Genomic DNA, 22,931 nt, shown 5'->3' with positions numbered 1-22,931 from the left:
TATAAGTCATTAGTCTTTCCTCTTCTTCTTGATTCTCCTTTTTCGTTCTGCTTTCCTTTCTGCTTCATGTACTAGTAACTCGTGCCTCTCCTGATAAGACTTTTGAGTTGAGCCTAGCCCTGCGTACAGGTCTGTGTGTTCCCGGCGTTATACGGCTGTGGTAGAGGCCGTATAACGCCGGGAACACGCAGGCCTGTACGCTGCAGGGCTAAGTTGAACCCGTCTGACATCAACAACTGCTTGTCTCCGCTTATTCTTCGTTGTTCGACATTTGGACAAGAACGATGTAGGGAAGTAATGCGATTTTGATGCACGCTAAATGAAATGACTTCTTGTCCCTCCCCGTCTACATAATGGAATTACGTTTTTCGTAATTAATATCGACAGTGTTTGAACGAAGTCATGTGATAAGCAAGCATGAACCCAACTCAACCCGGAAGTCACATGTTCATTTGAGGTCAACAAGGGTCCGGGTAACCGTTGCTCGATCTTGTCGGATCGAAATGTTGTATTCGTCTGTTCACGTGACGTCTTTCTTGTTGAATAATATTGAGTGTCGTATGATTATTTGTGAAGACCTGACACAATCTCTGCTGCATCATCACATCACATCATATCACCGAATCCAAGCAACATGAACTTCTCCCAAGGTATTGGAATCAAATATGCGGAACTACGCAAGGGTCAGTTGGACACTTGTTGGCAGTGGCTGTCGACGGGTTTGGACTGGGGTCCTGATGACGTGGTCCTGGACATAGGCTGTGGAACTGGGGCTTATACTAAGCTTCTTGCGGACAGGGGAAATATTAAAGCGATTACAGGTATAGGCCTAATATGGATAATGGTTTAGCAACCGAGCTTTATAGTTGTTTCTCTTCTCCTTGCGATCAATGGTGTTTGAACTTTCTGTAGGCTCAGGAGGCAAAAAATTATGTGACCTTGTCGTCCTTGGCTAATAAAACCAAACACGGTGTGATAAATCAATCACGTAACCAAGCCAGTTTGCCTTTTGGATAAGACAAGCATCGTTATCGAGGGGATTGCATTACAATAAAACTTGAAAAGAGTAATTCAGTTGGATACAAATACATAAGCTTTAATACAGACATACAGACATATATATATATATATATATATATATATATATATATATATATATATATATATATATATATATATATATATGTGTGTGTGTGTGTGTGTGTGTGTGTCGTACGTACGTGCGTGCGTGCATGAATGCATGCATACATGCAGGCATGCATGCATGCATACATACATACATAAACACACTCATACATACATACATACATACAAACGTACATACATACATACATACATACATACATACATACATACATACATACATACATACATACATACATACATACATACATACATACATACATACATACATACATACATACATACATACATACATACATACATGCATGCATGCATGCATGCATGCATGCAGCCAGCATGCATGCATGCACACACACACACACACACACCACACACACACACACATACATACATACATACATACATACATACATACATACATACATACATACATACATACATACATACATACATACATACATACATACATACATACATACATACATACGTTTTCTTGCAGTTCTTGGTCTAAATGTAACTGCCGTACAGTAAGTAGAGTGTCCCCTCTGTGCGGGCATTTGATTGTCTGCTTAACACTCATGTTCATTCATATCCATGTTAATAACACACATGATTGCACATAAACCCATCATCCGTTCATACATCTGCTTATACATTTATCAACATATACCATGGAGGTAGCTACCTCCATGCATATACCAACATATTCAACCTTAGCTTACAGGCACATTGTGCAGTCAGTTGTATGAAAGGCCAATCAATTTTCTATCTCAGGCTATGACAAATGTGAAGAATCATCAACGTTGCAAGGCAGGTAAACTTTGAGAGAGGGCAAAAACTACTTATGAACACAGAGTAACATAAACAGAGTGGCAACACTTGCATGCCTTTTGTTCCATGGTCGTCTCGGTAGACTATTGGCTTTTCATATTAAAATGAGCTTCAAAGGTGTTAAACTTTTTGGAGGCTTGGTTTGTGGTTGATAATTACACGAGATTATGCGAAACATACGACGAGATGGCATCGTACTGCCAGTCGCGTAGCAACCATAGTTACTTTGTGAGCTCTCAGGCCAGAAACACTGCCTCACGCCAATCAAAACATAACACGCCAGCAGTTTCATAAACATGTCATTTCTTGGCGCACGTGTAAAAGACGGTATGACTGACCGTAAACCATTGAGTAAAACCAGACAGTATCGATAAAAGACTTTCAAATTTGGTTCAAACACACTCATTATATATTCATAAAAATATTAGAGGAATTTTTAAAACGGTAAAACCCACTTTCCTGAAGCTCAAAACACTCCCGTTTTCGCCAGCACATCAATTCCGATCAGCACCACACGACAACAACAACACAAGCTTTGTCGAACATACTTTCGCTTAACAATTGGTGAAAATCCGAAAATTACCGAAGGGTGCATGGTCGGCACTCTTCGGAAAAGAGAGCCAAGAGCTTCGTGAGGCGAGGCAAACATGGATTGCTTACGTAACCGCTTCACGCCTTAAACAATAGCTGTTGCCACTCTGTCTGATATTACTCTGTGTTATGAAGTAGCTGACGCAACCGATGCTTCGACTCTGAAACCGGAATGGAAGAGTGCCTTCACCAAAGCCCTGTCAATTGCAGTGTTCCATTTCATAGACGACAAGAAAGCTTTCTTCAAAAATGTCTGCTGGTGCCTGAAACCAGGTGGACACCTTCTGATGAGATTCCATCATGGTAATGCGCCTGGAACTTTTGAAATAATGAAGCAGTACTTGTCAGACCATCCAAAGTGGAAACCATTGACTGAGGTAATTGTAATATTCACGTAAAGAAGAGAACGGTTTCTCCATCAGGTCTTACAGTGTTTTTTATCTACGTTGCACACGCAAGGTGTGTGCATAAATCAGATCACGGTTGTACAATACTAATTGAGTGAGAGCTAGACTCTGGACAGTCCCTCGTACCTTTTGTGTCTATTATTGATGTACACAGGGATTCGCAAGTGTAGCGCGAAAGGCGCGAGCTGGGAATGCTGCAGGGATTACCGCGAGTGCCCAAGACGCAATGACTATCCTCACTTGCAAGACTTTGCCTGCTATGAATTATTCATATGACGTCAAGACACAGGCGCTCCTTAGTTGGGTAGTCTGCTAAGTGGATCGATTTTCGGATCGATCTATTGATCCCGTAGTCGATATGCCCGCCACAGCAACCTAAATACTCACAAGGTGTGCAACACAGTCACTCAAAAAACACACCACCCGATTTGTAAACTGGCCGTGCGCTCGCCCAAAACATTCAGAACTACACTCCCATATACCTAGTTGGATCACAAATTTAACCATCTCGTCGAAAATCACGCCGATGAGTATGTTGCTCGCATCATCTTGAAGAAATCCGCCGTGTTTTGAGACCAAGCGCAGTGAAATGTGGCCTGCAGAATGATTCTACCATATGATGTAATTTTTTCCACAAGAGAGAGAGAGAGAGAGAAGAGAGAGAGAGAGAGAGAGAGAGAGAGAGAGAGAGAGAGGGAGAGAGAGAGAGAGACGGAGAGAGAGAGAGAGAGAGAGAGAGAGAGAGAGAGATCTTATTTCTTCAAAAACACGAACGGAAACAGAATCTTAAATAAATGTTATTATTCAATAATTGAATTGGAAATTTTCATTCGGCATATTCGTCTCTTTATGATCAGGATTATACTTACGAAATTGAGGCCGCATTGTTGTTTCGAGGAACCAGGAATCAACTAGAACAGCTCGTTATTGAGTGCGGGTTTTCCAAGGCTAATATAGTAGAGAGGGACGGTTATTTGTCTGGAAACCAAAATGAAGAGGAATTCAAGAGTAAGAAAATTTTATTTTAATGTCAATCCACAATTTGTGAGAATTACTAAAATTGTGAATTTCGCATATTTCATGCTGCCTTATTGTAAAGTTCTCTATGGGACCAGGCCGGCTAGGAACAAAACGGCCTGCATGCTGCACATGAGGGAAAATATCTTTCAGGAAGGATGTAAGCTGACAAGAATTTCTTCTAAAGACGCCATTTTGGTAGCTCGTTTTGCTTCAGAGTGATACTTCTTGGGCACCTCGCCCCGTACAAATATTCTTTCGAGTAAAGTTAATCTTGGCCTGACGCACTTTTTTTGCAGACCTGATCGAGGTCCTGTTTGGACAAATCCAACACATACCACCCGACAGAAAGCAAGAATTTGTCGAGGACGCGTATCAGAAGCTTGTTGAAATCAACCATAGAGACGAGAAAGACAGACTGTGTATCAAATGTCCGTTCTGGTTTTATACCGTAGCAGATCCATAGAATATTTGCCTTCGAAATTTCTTCGAGGAGTTTCTAAGTTAGGTTTTTCTTTTGCATTACTCACCATGTTTCCATATTGGGAAATTAGATAATTTTCTGTAGTTCTAAAGTTTGCCTCGTTTTGTCTTGTCTTTATTTCGTAGGTGTAGGTGTCATTTTTGTGATATCCTTGCCTGCTACTAGTCTTCCAACCTCACTGCTATCCCCTTTAAAGTATCGTAGATTGACAGTTATTTTTTACTGTGTCTACCATGTAACGTGGAATTACCTGCTTCGCATTGGTTGTTATATGATACGAGTCTTTGTAAACGAAGAATGAAACTTTTCCCTTGCGTGAGGAAAAAAGCAAAGGACTATAGGAATTTTATGACATTAAACACGATTGGTACTAATTTGGGAGAATTGGATCTTATAATTGTTCAAATTAATCAAAAATGTTCGGCGCCCTATGGCCAAAATTGCGACATTACAATTCACGCATAAAAATAACTGAATTTCAAAATAAAGAACAGTAGATGAGCTTAAAGGGACATTAGCTGTAACTTTTGACTAAGTTTTCACTACTCTGTTTCAATGTATCAACTACAGAATTTTACTATAATCCGATCATCATGACCAATGCCCGGTGTCCTGCTTGCCAACACAGCCTGTGTATGTGAAATGACCATTGTTATTGTTGATTAATGTATTCTAGTCCTGACCTGAATACAAAATTTAAACAATAACAATGCAGATTATACTTATATAGGGTATATTTATGAGCTAAATATTAGGAATTTCTCCATGGTTCAGGGATTCAAACCAGAAACTGTAGATGATATACTGAACAAACACGGAATTTGACGTAATTGCCCTTGGACACGATTTGGTGTGAATTTGGGGTTTTAATCTGTGAAATACGGGGTGATCATTGCGACGGAGATCGTCACTGCAGCATGCGTATCTGCACAATGCTAAAGCTGGAATTTTCCATAATTATTCATATATTTATTGCTATCAAAACATGAACATAAAATTGCAGTAGTATCCATGGAGACCGAACCTTAAGTATGTTATCGGCTATTCTATTGGATGCTTAGGCAGGTGACAACACTATGCACTTTGGTCATCCTTACAAATACGGATGTTTATGTCAACACGTCATGTCATACACGTCACCAAATCTGAATGACAGGCGATATTGTGTCTTTTTCGAGGGCGTATTATGACTAGAAACAGCAAATTTGCAGGTCACAACTCTATGCTGTTATGTAGGTCATTTCCCCCACACTCATCATGACCTGAGTTCAATTAGTCTGGAACATTCTCAAGGTCACTGCCCTTAATGACCTCACAACCTTGAATTCAATCAATCATGTTTGGAATGTTCTGGAAATTCGGTTAGCTGTGTAAGAGAGATAATTTTAGAACAGTAATTAGCATGTCAATAAAAGTTCTAGATTGTTCTTATATGCCCTTATGTAAGCACATGTGTATAAAAGGGACGTGCACAGCTTCCAGTCAAACTTTTGGGATCGTGTCTCTTGTGTGTTACTACAAGTGTGTCGAAACTCCAGCAGTAGTCATTCTCAAGACTTTTCAAGACCTTCACTGCCAACGCTGGATTTACACAGTGGACTTTGTGCAACTTCAAGCCTGCAAGCCAAAGGACTGTTCATTCATCCGATTGACTGTTACAACTCTGAGACTGGAGCTTTGCCGTCCCACCTGAGATAAGTATTCTGTACACTTTTAAAGCTTGTACTCTATCCCTGACATAGCAATTAGTTTTATTTTCGTAATAAATTTTGTTTAAACGTTAACTGCTGAGTCACCCTTTTGTTCGTTTTCTCTGCACGTAACAAAATTGGGGGCCCGTCCGGGAGTCGAACCCGGGACCTCTCGCACTGGCCGATTTCTTTAAAGTAGAAGTCAAGAGATCTATGCGCAAGAAGGAAATTCAGTTCAATATTGTCTCAATCTCCTTCTGACAAACAGTTCGGTACACTTTGTAATTATTGTAAGAAAGACAACCATTTAATGTCAGATTGTTTCAAATTGAACAGAAAACGTGGAGGTCAAAGTGGTCAAAGTGGATCTAAGCCCACCGGCTTTATTTCTTCATCAACTCAATTAGAGTCTAATAATGTGTGTAACACATTTTCTGAGGTTAAACCCCTCTTATCCCCAATTAATGAGGTCAAGGTCAATTCTTCTCAAGATAGCATTATGGGTATTTTTGAACCATTTATTCACGATGGTTTTATATCACTTTCTAGTGATTTTTCTTCCGCTACCCCTGTCAAAATTTTAAGAGATACCGGGGCTTCCCAGTCTCTTTTGTTGGCAGATACCCTGCCGTTTTCTGAAAAGTCATTTTCAGGTTCTAAAGTTCTTATTAAGGGGGTAGATTGCAATGACTACATTCCTGTTCCTCTCCATAATGTCTATTTGTCTTCGGACTTTGTTTCTGGACCTGTGACTTTAGGTATTAGGCCTTTTTTGCCTTTTGAAGGGATTCACCTTCTTCTTGGAAACGACCTTGCCGGGGACAAGGTCATTACTAATCCACTTGTGACTGATAATCCTAGTTTAGATCAGAATCCAGAGCCAATAGAGGAAGAAATTCCCGTCGTTTTCCCTTCATGTGCTATTACTCGAGCCATGTTAAAGAAAACATCTGAGAATCAAAATACTCTCAAAAACAATGTCACAGATGTTGACTTAAATGACACATTTCTCAGTCAGGTGTTTGACACGGATTATTCCGTTTATAGTCAGCCTACAAAATGCATATGTAACGAGCTCATATAGCCAAAACTGATCTTCATAATACTAGCTTAACATAGCTACAGATATGTGATTCTGTCGTGAATCATTAAGTAGTGTGAAGTTAAGTAAATTTGTATTTAGTGATATAACTTGAAGTTATGGCATCAAATTTGGTGAAACCTGCTACAGATATTGATCCGATGAATATCTAATTGTCGGCTGAAGCACTGAGTAGTGTAATTCAATAAGAGTGATTTAGTGAAGGGTTCATTTGTATATTTAATGAACTTTCCTAATAAGGGTTATATATCTTGATTGATTTGACCAAAGTTGACGACCGTTGCTATGTACATGGAAAATATTATGATACAATATTATTGAAGTCGTTATTGAAGAGTATATGTAGAAAAGACGACTATTTTATTTTGCATTATCTATCCCCATTCTAAAATGGCGAGGGTTGAAAGACTCACTCAAAAAAGTGATTAAAATCATGATTAGCAAAATTAAAATGCCCTTTTTTCAATACGTAAGGACTTAATTGCCAAACGAAATAGTTGTTTTTATAGAGCATTTAAAGAATATATCGTGAAAATTTCAGTAAATTTGACCCAGCCAGAGAAGAGTTAAATTCTTTGGAAATTTTGAAATTTGGAGGAAAAAAGCCAGCAAATCAGATGATTTACATACATTTGCATAAATTAACACTTTTTATCACGCAACTTACGACTACATGACAAGCTAAAAGTTGAAACCCATAAATATTCTAATCTGGGGTTAACAAATCAAAGTATTTGGATATTCAACTACGTCACATTTCTACACTTGAAAATTTCAACTCAGAGGTGATGTGACACAGATTAAGGAAAAATGTGCCTCAGGGACAGATATTGGACTCTCATTACAATTCTCTTCTGATCTACCACTTGTGGGTTTTTATTTTAAAGCTCTTGGAACAAGAAAAAAATCCTCGTCTCAGTTTTTTCGAAAACCGAAATTCATAAATTTCCCGATAGTGTTAACACAGGGATGGCAGCCATTTTGAATTTCAAATATCGGCAAATAGTCGGTAATTTTGTTTCTTTTGTACTAAACTGTGCACGGTGACCCCTGATTTTATTCTTGTTTTGATAAGAGAACGGTTGAAAGTTCCACTTAGAAATGTTTGAGCAAATGTTTCAAGTCCTTCACTTTCGAGGCGCACACTACCGAAAAACCCGGAATAGATATCACCATATGGTCAAATAAAAAGATCGTTACTGGTCACCGCGCGCGTCATTTCAGAATCTGCGCGTCATGGCTTTTCTCGGGTTACATACTATGAGGTTATTACGAAAATACCGCAAAGGATGCACGAGGACATTGGCGCAGCGTATCGCCCGACGCGAAGCGGAGGGCGATGCGAGGCGCCAATGTCCGAGTGCATCCTTTGCGGTATTTTCGTAATAACCTTATTATTATACATCTTACATTCCTGATCGGGGCATCAAAATGTCGGAGTAGTGACCGTTTTCGTGCAATTTTTCTTTCGATTTTATCGCGCCAGTGTGGAACGTTACCTCGGACGCGCTTCTGCACGTTTTGGATAGACTCTCCACAGTCGCTGTGCCTTGTTTTGTGCGCGCCCACGATGGGCCTGCATTCGAAGGCAACGCTATGCAGCTGTGAGCACGCGCTGCCAGACCCAGCGACTGTCAGTTCTTGCAAATATATGAATATTCATAAGGGTAGTGACCAATCTCCAGGCAGAGTCATCTTATCGCGTATTACCCACAATTCCCGATGTGTTCGATTCGGCGATAAGTGACTTAGTCTGGTTCCCTGCCCCTTTCTACCGTTGCCTGCGCTACACTCACGAAAAGGTTCGTAGAAAGGGGGCAGGGAACCAGACTATAAGTGACTCTGCCACAGGTGTCCTGTTTACGTGGTAAATCACCACATACTGATCCTCAAACCGGAAGTCAGCTAGAAAACCGACATTGTGACAAACTTGCTGAAAATACAAAGTCCATCCTCCGTGCAAAAATGTTCATCGGTTTGAAAACTAATTACTATAAGTTTATAGCAAAACACGAACTGGAAAAATATAATTACCATTGGAACTACTTTTAAATAGTGTAATTATTCGGGAAGAAACAAGGCTTTGACCTGTTCTGACCTTTTGGCGAATCCCCTGTATCGTCTGCTGATGATGTATTTTCTTGAATTGTGACCCCTCCTGCACTCGAAGTTATTTACCAAGGCCGTATATATGAATACTCAAGAAAGAACAATAAATAAACACTGAAAAGAGAAAATGGCGTTTTTATTTGAATTTGTAGATAACTGTGCGCGTGCTGGAACGAATTCGAACTGCCGCGCGTTACTGTGGCAATACCATAGCTATACAGTGCGCGACAGGTAAAAAAGTAGTTCATTGACGTTCCAATGACCTTGGGGTCACATGAATATTAATCTGCCTGTGCCAGAGATACTTATTAGCATACGCGCGATAAGAACTCTGGTTTTAGAGTGGGTAGTGACGTCAAAAGAAAAACCTATCTAACTTGGTGGAGAGAATATATACTAGTAGCCGGTAGACCTATATACGTGGTATGTTTTTATTTTTCATTTTTCAAATTATTTGGCTGTGCTACTTGTCATTTTGTTTTGATTAACGGATGTGTGAAGTTCTATAAAGTACCCGGATCAGGCAGAAATCCGACCGGTCGCTTGCAAGAACGTCCAGACCCTGGGATTCGCGTCGCATCTCTGAAGGGCGCGCGTGTTCCAACAGGGGAGAACGCGAATCGCAGGGTCTCAGCCAGATTGGCTGGTCCCCGCCTCAGTGACAAGCACAAAGAGGCAGGTAACGGGAAACCGCCATGTATCGAATTACGAAATCTGATTGGTTGAATCATGGGGCGCTGTCATTGGCTGTTCAATTTTACTTTGAAGTAAAGCTAAAATTATCACAGCGAACGTGGCTAGAATTTAATTGAGGATTTAATTAACATTCTTACAAGTTTTGAAATATTGGCAGGTACCAGACTAGACTAAAAAGCACGCGATAAAAAATGATGCACTATGTGCGGGCATGCGCAATCAACAACTTCCGGGAGACCAAAAACTGTCTCATTTCAAAATGGCGGTTTGCCGGTATCTGCGTCTTACTTCGTGCTGCGTCTAGCTAGTCACGTGAGACACAGTGATCAGCGAACAGCCAGACTACGTTTTGGAGTGTGTGCACTACACACATACGTACGTACAGAGCGCGCGAGACTTGTTCTGGCACTCGTCCAAGGGATCCCTTGAAACCGTTCTACAGTGAACGTGCAGATACAGCCGCAGGGAATGGGGCGCCTTGAAACCGTGCCGTACGGAACGGGCGCGAGTTCCGTACGGCTTTTTAGCGCACGCTAAATTCTATTGTTCTCGATGGTAGATGTATAATAATGTCTTTTATTACTGGCTGCATAATACATCCGTTTTCGTCTTAGCATTTTCGGACATGCAAACTGGCATATCAAGGATAACTGTACTGATAATTATTATACATCTACCATCGAGAACAATAGAATTTAGCGTGCGCTAAAAAAGCCGTACGGAACTCGCGCCCGTTCCGTACGGCACGGTTTCAAGGCGCCCCATTCCCTGCGGCTGTATCTGCGCGTTCACTGTAGAACGGTTTCAAGGGACCCCTTGGACGAGTGCCAGAACAAGTCTCACGCGCGCGCTCTGTACGTACGTATGTGTGTAGTGCACACACTCCAAAACTTGCAGAAGCGCGTCCGAGGTAGTGTTCCACACTGGCGCGATAAAATCGGAAGAAAAATTGTTGACATTGCACGAAAACGGTCACTACTCCGACATTTTGATGCCCCGATCAGGAATGTAAGATGTATAATAATAAGGTTATTACGAAAATACCGCAAAGGATGCACTCGGACATTGGCGCCTCGCATCGCCCTCCGCTTCGCGTCGGGCGATACGCTGCGCCAATGTCCTCGTGCATCCTTTGCGGTATTTTTGTAATAACCTCATAATATATACTGTTGCATCAAAAATGCCAAACCAGTATTGTTGGGAATAAAAAAGAAAGAAAAATACAGAAAAAAGGAAAACCGCGCCGCCGCAACACTTTTGCTGAATGTCAGGGACAAGAAGCAATTTTTTGGCTTAATGTCATTGTACTGTCACCAGCTATGGGTAATTTATATTACTTTATAATTTACAACATAATGTGGAGGAGAAAAAGACGAGCTTCTTGTTTGATTGAACAAAGAATCAAAACTCCATAAAACCAAATTTAAAAGCCATAGTCCTACACTTGGTCGAAGTCGGTGATATTACAAAATTTCAGCGAAATGTGACTGCACCGTCCGCCATGCCATGGGCATCGATCGATCGATGAAAAACAAAATAGTGGTTCCTTTAAGACATTTATATCGCGACGTTTCCTCCTAACCTCAAAGTAGCGGGAGACAGTCTAATGATTTAAATAACTTAATTATAACACACCACATGATCATTCCGTGTCTCGATTCGCCAGAATACGTCATGTGACGATTAAACAGATACGTCTAGTCCCCATCGGATCGACAAAAGTGACGTCAGAGGGTATTTTTGACTCACCGTCGTGTCCGGACATTAACGATGGAACAGATCTAGGGAGCAGTACTTATTTACGGCCGGAGATCGGAGGAATTTCGTCGGAAACTCCGAAATTTCGAGTAACCCCCCCCTGCCAACCGAGACGCATTTTAGTAACCCCCTCCTAACTCAGAAATTTTAACCCCCTTAACAAAGTTGAACACTAATACACGAACTCGTAAAATTTATAAAAATACCGCAATATTAAAGACCTTTCAAATCCTGATGTACCCTGATAGATTATCATCGGTTTTGATGGTTGAAAAAGGTGAAACCGAGAAAATGAAATTCAAAGTGACAATAAAATACAGATATAAAAGCTCATGCAATAACCAGTATCCAACCATATAGTATTGTTTAATTTGGATGGGCATCGTGACAGGGTTTTCACCAGGATATCTGACTGGGCAGAATTTGAAAATAGATAAGGAGAACACTCGACTTGCTTAGGGGGAAGTGTCTGAGGGGTGTCCCCTTGCCTACGAGGAAAATTTTGAGATGTTGATGTATGTACCGGTGCAGTCTGCAGCTGGCGCAATGTGAGAAGTGCTTTTCATTTGCGTTTTTACTAAGTAGAACTGTTAGAACACCCCGGCCCAGGGGGAGAGCACGAGAGGGGGCATCAAAACTTTTGATAAATTTGAGATGTGTAATCGTGCAATCTGAGACGTCTTTCACTTAATTTTGCACTCGGTAAAATTGTTTGGAAATGACATGAAACACTGATATTGTTATATAATTTTGCATGATCAGTGATTGAGTCACAATATTCAAAAACCAAATAATGACAGTACTTTTTGTAAAAGACAGTTCTCAGTTTGCAAGAGATTGAAGACCCAAGAATATGCAAGAATGGAAAATCTGTTACCTACTTGTGTCATTTTTTCCAACTGCCAGCTTCTAATGAAAAGCCTGAATACGGCATGGTTATATGTCATAATGGTTATTGAACTGATGTTAATTTAAATGATACATGACGAATTCACAACAGTTCAGTTTTGTCCTGGATCCCGTGAAAACATTTTGAAATTGATGTGTACGTAATGGTGCAGTCTTTTGATTTTTTTTACTAGTAAAGAACACCCCAAAGAGGAGAGCACGAGAGGGGGTGCCCCCTCTCTCGCATCGAAATGTTGAGAAATTTGATGTGTACAATCTGAGAGGTTTTCCAATTTATTTCGCACCAAAAATTGGGTAAGCCCATTCTTTCTCTCCACATTTTGAGCAACCCCCTTGAAGTTTTCAAATTTTTGAGTGACCCCCTTACAGTCCACCGACCCTCCCAGTCCGTAAATAATGACGGCTCCCCTAGAATGATAAAAAAGGTGCTATAGATTTTACTGCTTCCCTACATTGAAAACCCGCAAAAGGTTCGATTTTTATCCATAGTAGTATTGTTACAATCAAAGGCAGTGAGAAACATATTACACGTAGTGGAGAAACAGGATGGGAAGCTGCGGTATCCCGAGCTAGTCTGGAATAAATTACGTTGAGTATCCCATAGACCCATAGGTTTGCATACCTATTGATAAGCAAATCAAATCACCATCCGACTGTCGCACAATCTCGAAAAACATGCTTACAGGCCTTAAGGAAACGAGCACAATTAACGGCAGGGAGGGGGGGCTGGAAGAGAAAATATGTGGTGCATATATTTTTTACAGCCCCCCCCCCCCTTACACAAGCAAAAATTTTAGTGGCCCCCATCACCGGCAATAAAATTTGTGTGGCCCCCTCCCCAAAAAAGAAAGATTACATAGGTACAAAGTTGTACACATATATATAATCCTTATAACTTTTAATATATGCTTTAGTAAAAATAACATTCTTGCATTCTTGAAATAAATAATAAACAAATAAATATATAAATAATAAACAAACAAAACAACATATGTCTAAGCTTTACTACTTGTAACACCTACAGCTACTTTACAGTATTGTGTTGTGCTATTTTAATCTCAAATAATGATGAAATTACCACATACCTTATAAATAATCTACAAGTTCATTCAGTGCTGTTATAGTTGTTATAGTTGAAGCATTGATTTAGACATGAATTATTTTTAATGATGACAGTGTTCACTGCACATCTCCAAGTTAGTCAAACAAGCTCAAGTCTATTTTCAATAATAGTATTGCTCATTTTACACATAACAACTGCATTGTGAGGTTTAAGACTTTATATTTCGTCATGCTACAAGAAGTTTAACAAGGAACTTCAGCTTCAACAAGGAACGAAAATGCTGAAAAATATTCTCTGTCTGTCATGGTGTAAAAAATTTTGGTGGCCCACTCCTTACCTTCCCTGGAATTTTCATGGCCCACCCCAAGAACACTCATTTTTTTCGTTTGCCCCCCCCCCCATTTTCTCTTTCGCCCCCCTGCCATTAATTGTGCTTGATCCCTAAATTCAGTGTCCCTAAACACAACTTTTTCGTAGCGAAGAACAGAGGTTCTGAATACTGTATCTCTAGTGTTAATTGATATTTAATTAAATACATGCATTTCGGCATACTTGAGAGCTAACACGCAAAGATGAAAGTAGCGTCAGTCATTCAACGGAGGTTTTTTACCGCCATAGTCTATGTCCTGTACTTCCGGTTTACACGCTTGCTCTCTCCAATGCGATTGTTTACATATTTTTCTGCAGAACAGACCGTAAATTTTGCAATTAATTTGCATGACAACACCTGCCATAGATTAAATGCACATGGACAACAAAAATGCATTCATCCAACTGTGTATCCGCCAATAAAATAGTACACAAAATCACCGACACACTATAGCTGTTATGACGACACACGCACTGTACACGAACGTGGGCGTGGTATCGATTAAGGCTGCGTTCACCAATAACGATGGGGGGGGGGGGCTGGAGGAATCGCGATTGAAATCTTTTTTTCAGATCCCCCCCTCAATACACTAAACAATTTTCAAATGCCCCCCTCTATATGGTCAAAATTTTTCAAGTCCCCCCCTCCCCCAACTATCACAAGCACGCATATTTGTAAAGGATGTGCGCGCAGACAAAATAAACACGTATTGCGCCAATCCGCTCGCAGATGTTCAACATTAGCTATTATTAGTACTTTGTAAAGTCATATTTCTTAGGCAAGTTCTTAAATTGATTCATTTTTAAACGCATCAGTGAACTTTTTGGATTTATCAGTCGAAGCCAACTTCAGTTAATCCAAATCTGGCCAGGTCAATTTGCTCCTGCCGAAGAGCACACAAAATGACGATCATGAGACAGTATGCAAATTTCGAATTCTGGCTAATTGCCATATTGCAAAAAACTGAGCACAGTGACCCACCATACATTTGTTTCAAAAGTTCAAGACATATATGAATTAGATGCTACTCAAAATAAAATATTAAATATTCCATCAAATAAATGTTTTAATCTCTGAAATTTTAGGTGTAATAATGGCAAATTTGGTTAAAAAATAAATAATTCCATTTAGTCACATATTTTTTCATTTAGTCTTTGCTGTTCAAAGTTTACTTTTTTATTATTTTATGACGTGAATATGAAAGTTTAAAAAATTGAACATGGTGACCCCCATCTTTTTTCTTTCATATTATTCTCATATGCCAAAAAGTTTCCCGGTCTTCCATGTGTTGCTCTCTGGCCTAATCTTGTGTTCAGGTATGTTTCACTGTCATGAGCGTCATTTGACACAAACTCTTCTTCAACTACCATGTACATCAGAGTCAGAGCTATCTCTATCACTGCTCAAGTCTCAGTGCAGTGACAGTGACACTGCAGTAGCAGGGCAGTATCTGATAGTGACACTGCCCGTAGGCAGTAGCTGTATTAACTTTGATAATTGTGACAGGCAGAGCAAAATTTTCAAGTCCCCCCTACTACTACCCCCAAACTTTTCGAATCCTCCTGAATTCCTCCAGCCCCCGTAACCATTTTTGTGCACGCAGTCTAAAGCACGACGTAAAATAACGATTTCTCCAAAGCCTTACAACGCCTTCATACAATTACATCCGCCGATACCACTGGTAAATAATACAATGAACGCAACCGACATAAACGCAACAAATCATTATAAATCGAGACGCAGGGATTCACTAGTTAGCTCATGAATCAAGCCATCCCACGTTGTGTTATCGCTGGAACGCATGCTTAACATTAGGCCAAGAAAAAAATATGCAGCTGTTGCGATAACCCGACCTACCCTATTTTTTATCAGCCGACCTTAGACTATTTAGAGCTACCTAAACGCGGAAGTAAAAAAAGAAAGAAAAATCCCCGTAAAATCACGCGTTTGTTACCTCGCATCTGATTTTTGCTTGAACAAGGATGGTTTTTATGTTTTTATTCTTATATATGCTGTGATATGCGTTTCTGGAAAAAATTGGCCAGTGTTTGATCATCCTGAACCCCTGAAAAATGCATATTTAAGAATAAAAAATGATTTGAAAAAAAAATCTTTTTGCCTACCTACCTACCCTCTTTTTGAAAACCATGTTATCGGAGCAGCACAATTAAATTTTTTTGGCCTTAACTTAATGATTTTCTTTTTCTGACTAACTGAAAATCATGCGAGTAATCTGAAAACGCGACACGCCAGTACTCTTGCTGTTGGATTAGCATTTCACTTATTACAGTAATTCAGACTATAAAAGTACGTCTGGCGAAAAATGGGACACTGTTTCTGTACTGTCTATGTTACGACCAGTAACAGTCAGTATGCAAGAAGATTGATGGCGTACAAATATAGCCTTTTTTACGTCACCTCAATTGTGAGGTGATTGGCCGGCCAGGTACGTACACGGCTCTTCGCTGTGACGTAATGCAGCAGACGCCGCAATTATCTCGGGTACTTTCCAAATCGTCATTCGGGTATTACCAGAAATGTTGACAGGGAGAGAGACAAGCTGAAGCGTGTTAGTGAAAGATTTGGCACTTTCTAGTGAACAGCACTGCACACAAGCTGCCACAACTCGGAGAGGGGATATACTATTCCAGTTTGGTAGGAACATATCGGTATGTTAAACATCTATGGTTCAACAAGCACATTTTCATATACTACACTTTACTATTTCAATGCGGTATGCCAAATACACGGAAGCATGTCGGTGCTTGTCGTCGTCGTAAAAATTCAACAACGCTAAAGTGTCATATTCACTTTACCCATACAGAACGAGGCGGCAACAACTCTGACTAGAAATGATTTTTCCATTTTTCGTGTTGAACCTGTGTACTTCTAATCTGTTCTAAATGTGTTGAAATACCAGTGGAAGGTCATAGAAATGACTGTACAGTTTGTGTTTGCCAGCTGAACATAATATTTACATGATTTGGAGAGTAGAACAAGACACTGCGTTTTGCAAATAAGACATGCAAATAAGAAAGAACATCAAACGTCAAAGTCGATTAAGTAGTCCTATGGGTATGTCGCGATTGCTCGGCTATTGTCTAGACTGCCTCCCAACTCGCCAATACAAACTCATACATAAACATGAAATGTCAGTGGAAACTTTGCGGTCCCTATACAGGGACCGCGGTGAATATGCAAATACCAGCCAAAAAAACACTACCAGCTTTATGAGTTGGGGAATTCCTTTTGGCACCAACTCAACTTGTCTGCCAACAAAACATCAACTCTCCAACACGTCCGACTACGCCCCGTTGCAAAGACCATGGAGGGAGGAAGCGAGACAATGAAACAGACGAGCATCGACTTTGGCTTGACATAACATCATCCAAAGGGTTTGCCCGATTCTTTTTGCTTTCGATTTCTTTTGCAGCTCTTTTTCTTTTCATCCATTTTCCTCCAAATCAAATAATACTCGCACCAAGACAACTGGAACTAATTCGGGATGATTGGATGATGAAGTAATTTCGATTTAATCTGCAAATGCAACCTCATCTACTTTTCACACTTGTTTTGATTAGTAATTTGTAATTGAGTAATTTGTAATATTGCAACGTTCAGCAGTAGGGCACCTAACACTTTTGAAAAATTTGAAAAACATGAATATCCAATTATCCCAAAATAGTTCCAATCTTGTTCACCATAAACGTAAGGCTACGTACGGAAATGGATCAAGGGGCCACCTGAATATTGCCAAGTCTATAGGGTCGAAGTGTCGAAACCTGTTCAATTTGAACTCATTCCCCCACCGCCGTACAGCTGTTATACGGACTGTGACAGTATTTAAACAAGCTTAAGTCGGATGATATCGTTCTATGGTTAGAGTTTATTGCAATTGCAGGATCATTCAAGTTTCATCTTTTCTTTAACCGTTCATATCCAGCTTGAAGGCCATGTCATACCCACCTTTTGGGCAGATTGCCGGCACTCAACTCTATCCAAGTCTCACTGATCCCATTAAGCCCGTAAGTGAATTTCGACTCATATTTTAATATCAAGCTGTTCGTAAAGCTTTTGACCCAATGGGCAAGGTCACACTATCTTTATTTTTCCTGTCGAGAGAGGCAAAATACTTAAGTAGTATAGAGTACTATATTATTCGGTGGTACCAAAAACAACCAAACAAAATAGAAAAAATATGTGAGTTCCCACTTCGCTACAGTGCTCCGCGGTGCATATAACCTAATTAAAGGTATACTGTCACCTGTTCCAATTTTGCCACAGTTACCATGGAAAGAGAGAATCTAACCAATCACAGATTTTAAGCGGGTGGCCGCTTTTTAAAACAGCGCCCTCACATGGACATTTTGAATACTAAGGAACGCCCCTTTTACCATATGGGCATATTTAGATTACAGGTGACTATATACCTTTAACAAATCAGTCACGTACATGATGTGCTAAATGCGTCATCACATGTCATTTAACCCCCTCTCCCCCACGCATACATTACAATGTACTAAAATGCAACAGCATATTGAATCATACAACATCGTTGACCTGCAACATCTTACAACGGCACACGATTGGAACTAATTTTGGATAATTTGATAGTGAAGTATGGTCGTTTTCACACGCAAATGAAAGCTATATCTGCTTTTCTTTTTAAGTTACACACTTGTTATTATGAGTACTTTGTAATATTGAAACATTCAGCTATATGGCAACACTTTTGAAAAATTTGAAAAATAGGAAATTCCAATTATCCCAAAATAGTTCCAATAGTGTTACGGGTAAGTTGACTTTTCAGAACCCTTTATCGCAGAGCCCTCTGAAGATTCAAAATCCCGGATTCCGGTGCTGAAAATTCTGTTTGACTTTTGATCTTGCATAAAAATTACCGGTGTAATAAAGTACAAAGATTCAAATATATGAAAATCACTTGCTGGAAATACAGCACAGACCTACAAAACCCGAGCCTGGCAGGCTGTGGTTACTTTCGATTATCATGAAGTAAGGTGGAGCTGCACTTTGCCAACAGTTTTTTTTAAAGGAATATTTTTCACCCAAGGTGACAAGGCCCCTCGCACTAATATTTCAAGAAGCAAAGAATCTCAAGTTTAGAATGGTAGCAACAGTTTACTTGAAGGGGTGTATATTTGGGATAAAAACCTCAATTTTGGCAATAACGATAAAAATTAATTTGAGTAAAAAACCTGACAATTTTCTCAAATGTAATATTTCCTTTAAAGAAGAGTATATGTAGAAAATGGTGACTATTTTATATTACATTATCTATCCTCATTTAAAAATGGCACGGGTTGAAGAATGTTTACAATGTTTACGAACACAAAAATTGGATGGTTGATTAATATTTATGCAAATGAGATGGATTTTAATGTTTTAACGATGATAGCCGCTTTGTCATGCGACCAGTCAGCATGGTAACGAAAGGAAAAAATAGTCTTGGAGTTTGACCAATCTGCCAACTTGCAAGTCATTTGGTGCAATGGCTTTCGACTGGGAGCCAAGATACATCAGACTGCTTGATTGGTAAGGATGCGACTCTCATATAAAACCTCAATAAATTAAATATAGGGTATTTCTATTCCTTGAATAGGTATGTGACCGGGTAAATAATAGTGCAACAGACATCAGTGAAGGTGAACACCTACCTTTATTCGGTGAACATGACGTTACAAAAAAAACCCTGAAAATACAATTGAAATAAATAAATCTCTCGTACATAGAACAAATATTTACCACTATCGGAAAGCTTACAAAAGAAAATACAGTTTCTTGAAAGGTTTCTTGAAAATTCAACGTATACGAACAATACATTGCAAATAGAATTTGACGGTGTGAACAAATACGGACGCCACAATGTCAAAATACGGACGCCACGATGTCAAGTCCAAGTGACACGTCACCTTCGTCTTCACAAATTTACCGACCGTGGAAAATTATACAGGTGGAAATATTTCATGACAAAATTAGCGTCTTACCCCAACTAATAATTCATGCTGTACACCATGACAGTGTCGACAACAGTAGAGTAATAGACGTATTCCAGTCTGTCATACCAACTCAACAAATCCAGGCCCGCAAAGACCAGGGATAGGTGATGCGACTCCACGACGGCAGCAAAGGTGTACTGCCGTAACGCTGACGTGGCAAGGTATTTATAGTGAAAGCTGTTGCATTGTGGGCGGAGCATCAAACGAGACATAACACGTGAAAAGACGTGATGATATCAAAAGTAATAACAATATCAGAAAGTTACTAGAAGTTATCTAAGGTATTTCTCCTATAATTATAATGGTATTTCTGAGCATGTAATAGCATTTTGCAATCACGACACTTTCACAAAAGAGCGCCCTCCAGAGGTAAATATAGGGCATGAAAGTTTTTTTTTCTCACAGGTATCAAATGCAACAGATCGGTATTCCTGCTGCCCTATGTATGACACCGCATTCAGAAACTATAAAACTGTTTGCTGTATTTTATCCTACCAATAAAATTTCAGTATTTTAAGCAATACTGCTAGTTTTCAAACAGGTTCGGACTCACAACATATGGTAAAGTATCATGATGTTTAAAGGTATACTGTCACCTATTCCAATTTTGCCACAGTTACCATGGAAAGAGAAAATCTAACCAATCACAGATTTTAAGCGGGTGGTCGCTTTTTAAAAACAGCGCCCTCACATGGGCATTTTGAATACCAAGGAATGCTCCTTTGACCATATATGGGCATATTTAGATTACAGGTGACTGTATACCTTTAAAATGAGTGAATTGAAGTCGCTGTCAATTGTGGCATTTCACACAATCAATAACTAGTGAAAACAAAACACGGAGACTCGGTTTCAGAGAATGCACACGTTGGAAAACATTATTCATAGTTTCCTCGTAGACTACAAATACAAATCTGTGTATATATAGACGTTTGATAATTCGTTTCAATTTACTTGATTAGACAAGGGTGGTAACAAGTGCACGTGTGTGCAATAAATTTGATTTTGGAATTTCACCGAAATGTTGATTCACTATACGTGGTAGTCTACCAGGAAACTATGACTATTTTTTCCGATACACAAATAGGTAAATCTGTGTATTAATGTTTGCTTTATTATTGATATTAATGTACTTGATTAGACTAGGGTGGTTACAATTGGATATGTGTGCCAGAAATTGAATTTTGGAATTTCACTGAAATGTTGATTCACTATACATTGTATTCTATGAGAGAACTACGAACAATTTTTCTCCGCTATAAAAATTACAATACCTGTGTGCATTTATAAACAATTGATATACTCTTGCCACCATATGCTTTTGTCTCGTCTTTCATCGATTTGAGTTGTTCAAGGCGTTTATTTAGGAATATACCACTGCATCCTTTGGCTTTTGAAGGTTGTGGATAATGTATGACCCACCCCAAGGATAGGTTTTTAAAATGTTACCTTCCCCCTTGGACAGTTTTCTAAAAATTGACCCTCCCCCAGTTCACCTGACCCACCCCTCAACTCAAGCTTACCTCCAAGTAACTACAACATTGATACCCTCAATAACGCAAGAAGGATGTAACAAAAATAATTTCGAATCGACAGGCCGTGTTTATCTATTCAACGTTGTGGGCTGATTCACTCAGCATGTTGGTGGCGGGATACAGTAAATGTTATTCACTCAGCATTAGTCTGTCAAGTTTAACATCTTGTAACGCGTACTAATGAGACATCGATCTATGCGAATCATACGACTATGAGTAATTACGCTAATTTAGCTTGTTGTACAATGTTGCAATTGCGGACGCATTTAGCACATTATGACCGTGACTGATTTGTAAATTAGGTTATATGCACCGAAGAGCACTGTGGCGGAAGAACTCACATATTTTTTCTTGATTTTTGGTTGTTTGTGGTATCATAACAGAATCCAGGTAATCTCTACTACTTACCTAAAATCTACCAAGATATCAAATTCAAAATGGCCGCTACACTCTTTGTTCACTACATAGAGCAATGATAAGCTTACAGTTGTCATAAAAGTAGCCGGGCGATCAAATTTAATTTAGGTGCCTATATATTCTAAAGTGATACCAGTGACAAATTGTAAAAGTTTGAGGATCGAAAATTTCCTCTTACTCCGGTGCACACTATTATTAAAGAAATATCCTTTTTAATTTGATAGAAATAGATGTGTACATTAATATATTGTGTTTCAGCTAGGACACTTGTAATATTTGTTTACTACTTTATTTCACTATATAGTTTGTTTTGTCATGCTTGGTAGGAAATAGCTATTATGTAGGAAGAAGTGTTATTTACAGTAAACTCAACAGAGATTTGTAACATTTGTCGTTTTTTGGGAAGTGTCGAATAAACGGATAGTGAACAATTGTGAGATGACGATGAATACACCATGTTTGTTTTTGGGTTTTTTGGTTTTTTTTTTCTGAAATGTTGACGTTTGATTTGTATAAAGGGGCCTGAAGATGATTGAAGCACGCGCATGAATGAAACATCTGTGTTTATGGGGGGGAGAGTGGTACAGTGTTGATCGCCGTGTGCAAAGTTTCGCATAGTGAAAGGTCAAACGCAACGAATTTCATTAGCCATATGTACGGGCCCTAAGTAAGTTCTTTTCTTTTTCTAGCAATTACCAAACGGAGTACAGAGGGACCAGAATGCTTTACCATTAGCACCTTTGGCTGTAAGTTGTAAAACCTACATTTCGGTCAGTGCAATACCGTTCTTA

At 39.4% G+C, this 22,931-nt stretch overlaps 3 protein-coding genes across 4 annotated transcripts in view; all 3 read left to right on the top strand.

The window, feature by feature from the left end:
* Positions 1 to 465: 465 nt before the first annotated feature.
* The window catches only part of LOC139138689 (uncharacterized), a 47,465-nt gene continuing 24,999 nt past the window's right edge, over positions 466 to 22,931 (top strand). The window contains exon 1 of the mRNA XM_070707187.1: positions 466 to 821. Coding sequence (XP_070563288.1) covers positions 635 to 821 — 187 coding nt within the window. The 5' untranslated portion in view covers positions 466 to 634. The remainder of the gene's footprint in view (positions 822 to 22,931) is intronic.
* LOC139147429 (uncharacterized) lies at positions 1,921 to 4,564 on the top strand. The gene is made up of 4 exons (XM_070718570.1): positions 1,921 to 1,957; positions 2,662 to 2,942; positions 3,830 to 3,980; positions 4,289 to 4,564. The coding sequence occupies exons 1-4, from the start codon at positions 1,921 to 1,923 to the stop codon at positions 4,453 to 4,455; spliced, it is 636 nt and encodes a 211-aa protein (XP_070574671.1). The 3' UTR covers positions 4,456 to 4,564.
* The window catches only part of LOC139138647 (uncharacterized), an 11,204-nt gene continuing 4,947 nt past the window's right edge, over positions 16,675 to 22,931 (top strand). The window contains exons 1-3 of one of the 2 annotated variants that reach the window (XM_070707136.1): positions 16,675 to 16,840; positions 18,115 to 18,196; positions 22,830 to 22,886. In XM_070707136.1, coding sequence (XP_070563237.1) covers positions 18,125 to 18,196; positions 22,830 to 22,886 — 129 coding nt within the window. In that variant the 5' untranslated portion in view covers positions 16,675 to 16,840; positions 18,115 to 18,124. Of the gene's footprint in view, positions 16,841 to 18,114; positions 18,197 to 22,829; positions 22,911 to 22,931 lie in introns of both variants that reach the window. The other variant, XM_070707128.1, reaches the window with a different exon arrangement.

This window comes from Ptychodera flava, chromosome 1 (assembly GCF_041260155.1).
Source record: "Ptychodera flava strain L36383 chromosome 1, AS_Pfla_20210202, whole genome shotgun sequence".
Taxonomy (NCBI): domain Eukaryota; kingdom Metazoa; phylum Hemichordata; class Enteropneusta; family Ptychoderidae; genus Ptychodera; species Ptychodera flava.
Note: the sequence above shows the minus strand (reverse complement) of the source record. Positions and strands in the feature narration are given on the sequence as shown.

Excerpts from the sequence above, each read along its gene's own strand:
- LOC139147429 (XM_070718570.1), top strand. The coding sequence starts at position 1,921 with ATGACAAATGTGAAGAATCATCAACGTTGCAAGGCAG. Across the intron at positions 1,958-2,661 it reads TCATCAACGTTGCAAGGCAG|CTGTTGCCACTCTGTCTGAT; the intron begins GTAAACTTTGAG and ends CTTAAACAATAG. Across the intron at positions 2,943-3,829 it reads AGTGGAAACCATTGACTGAG|GATTATACTTACGAAATTGA; the intron begins GTAATTGTAATA and ends CTTTATGATCAG.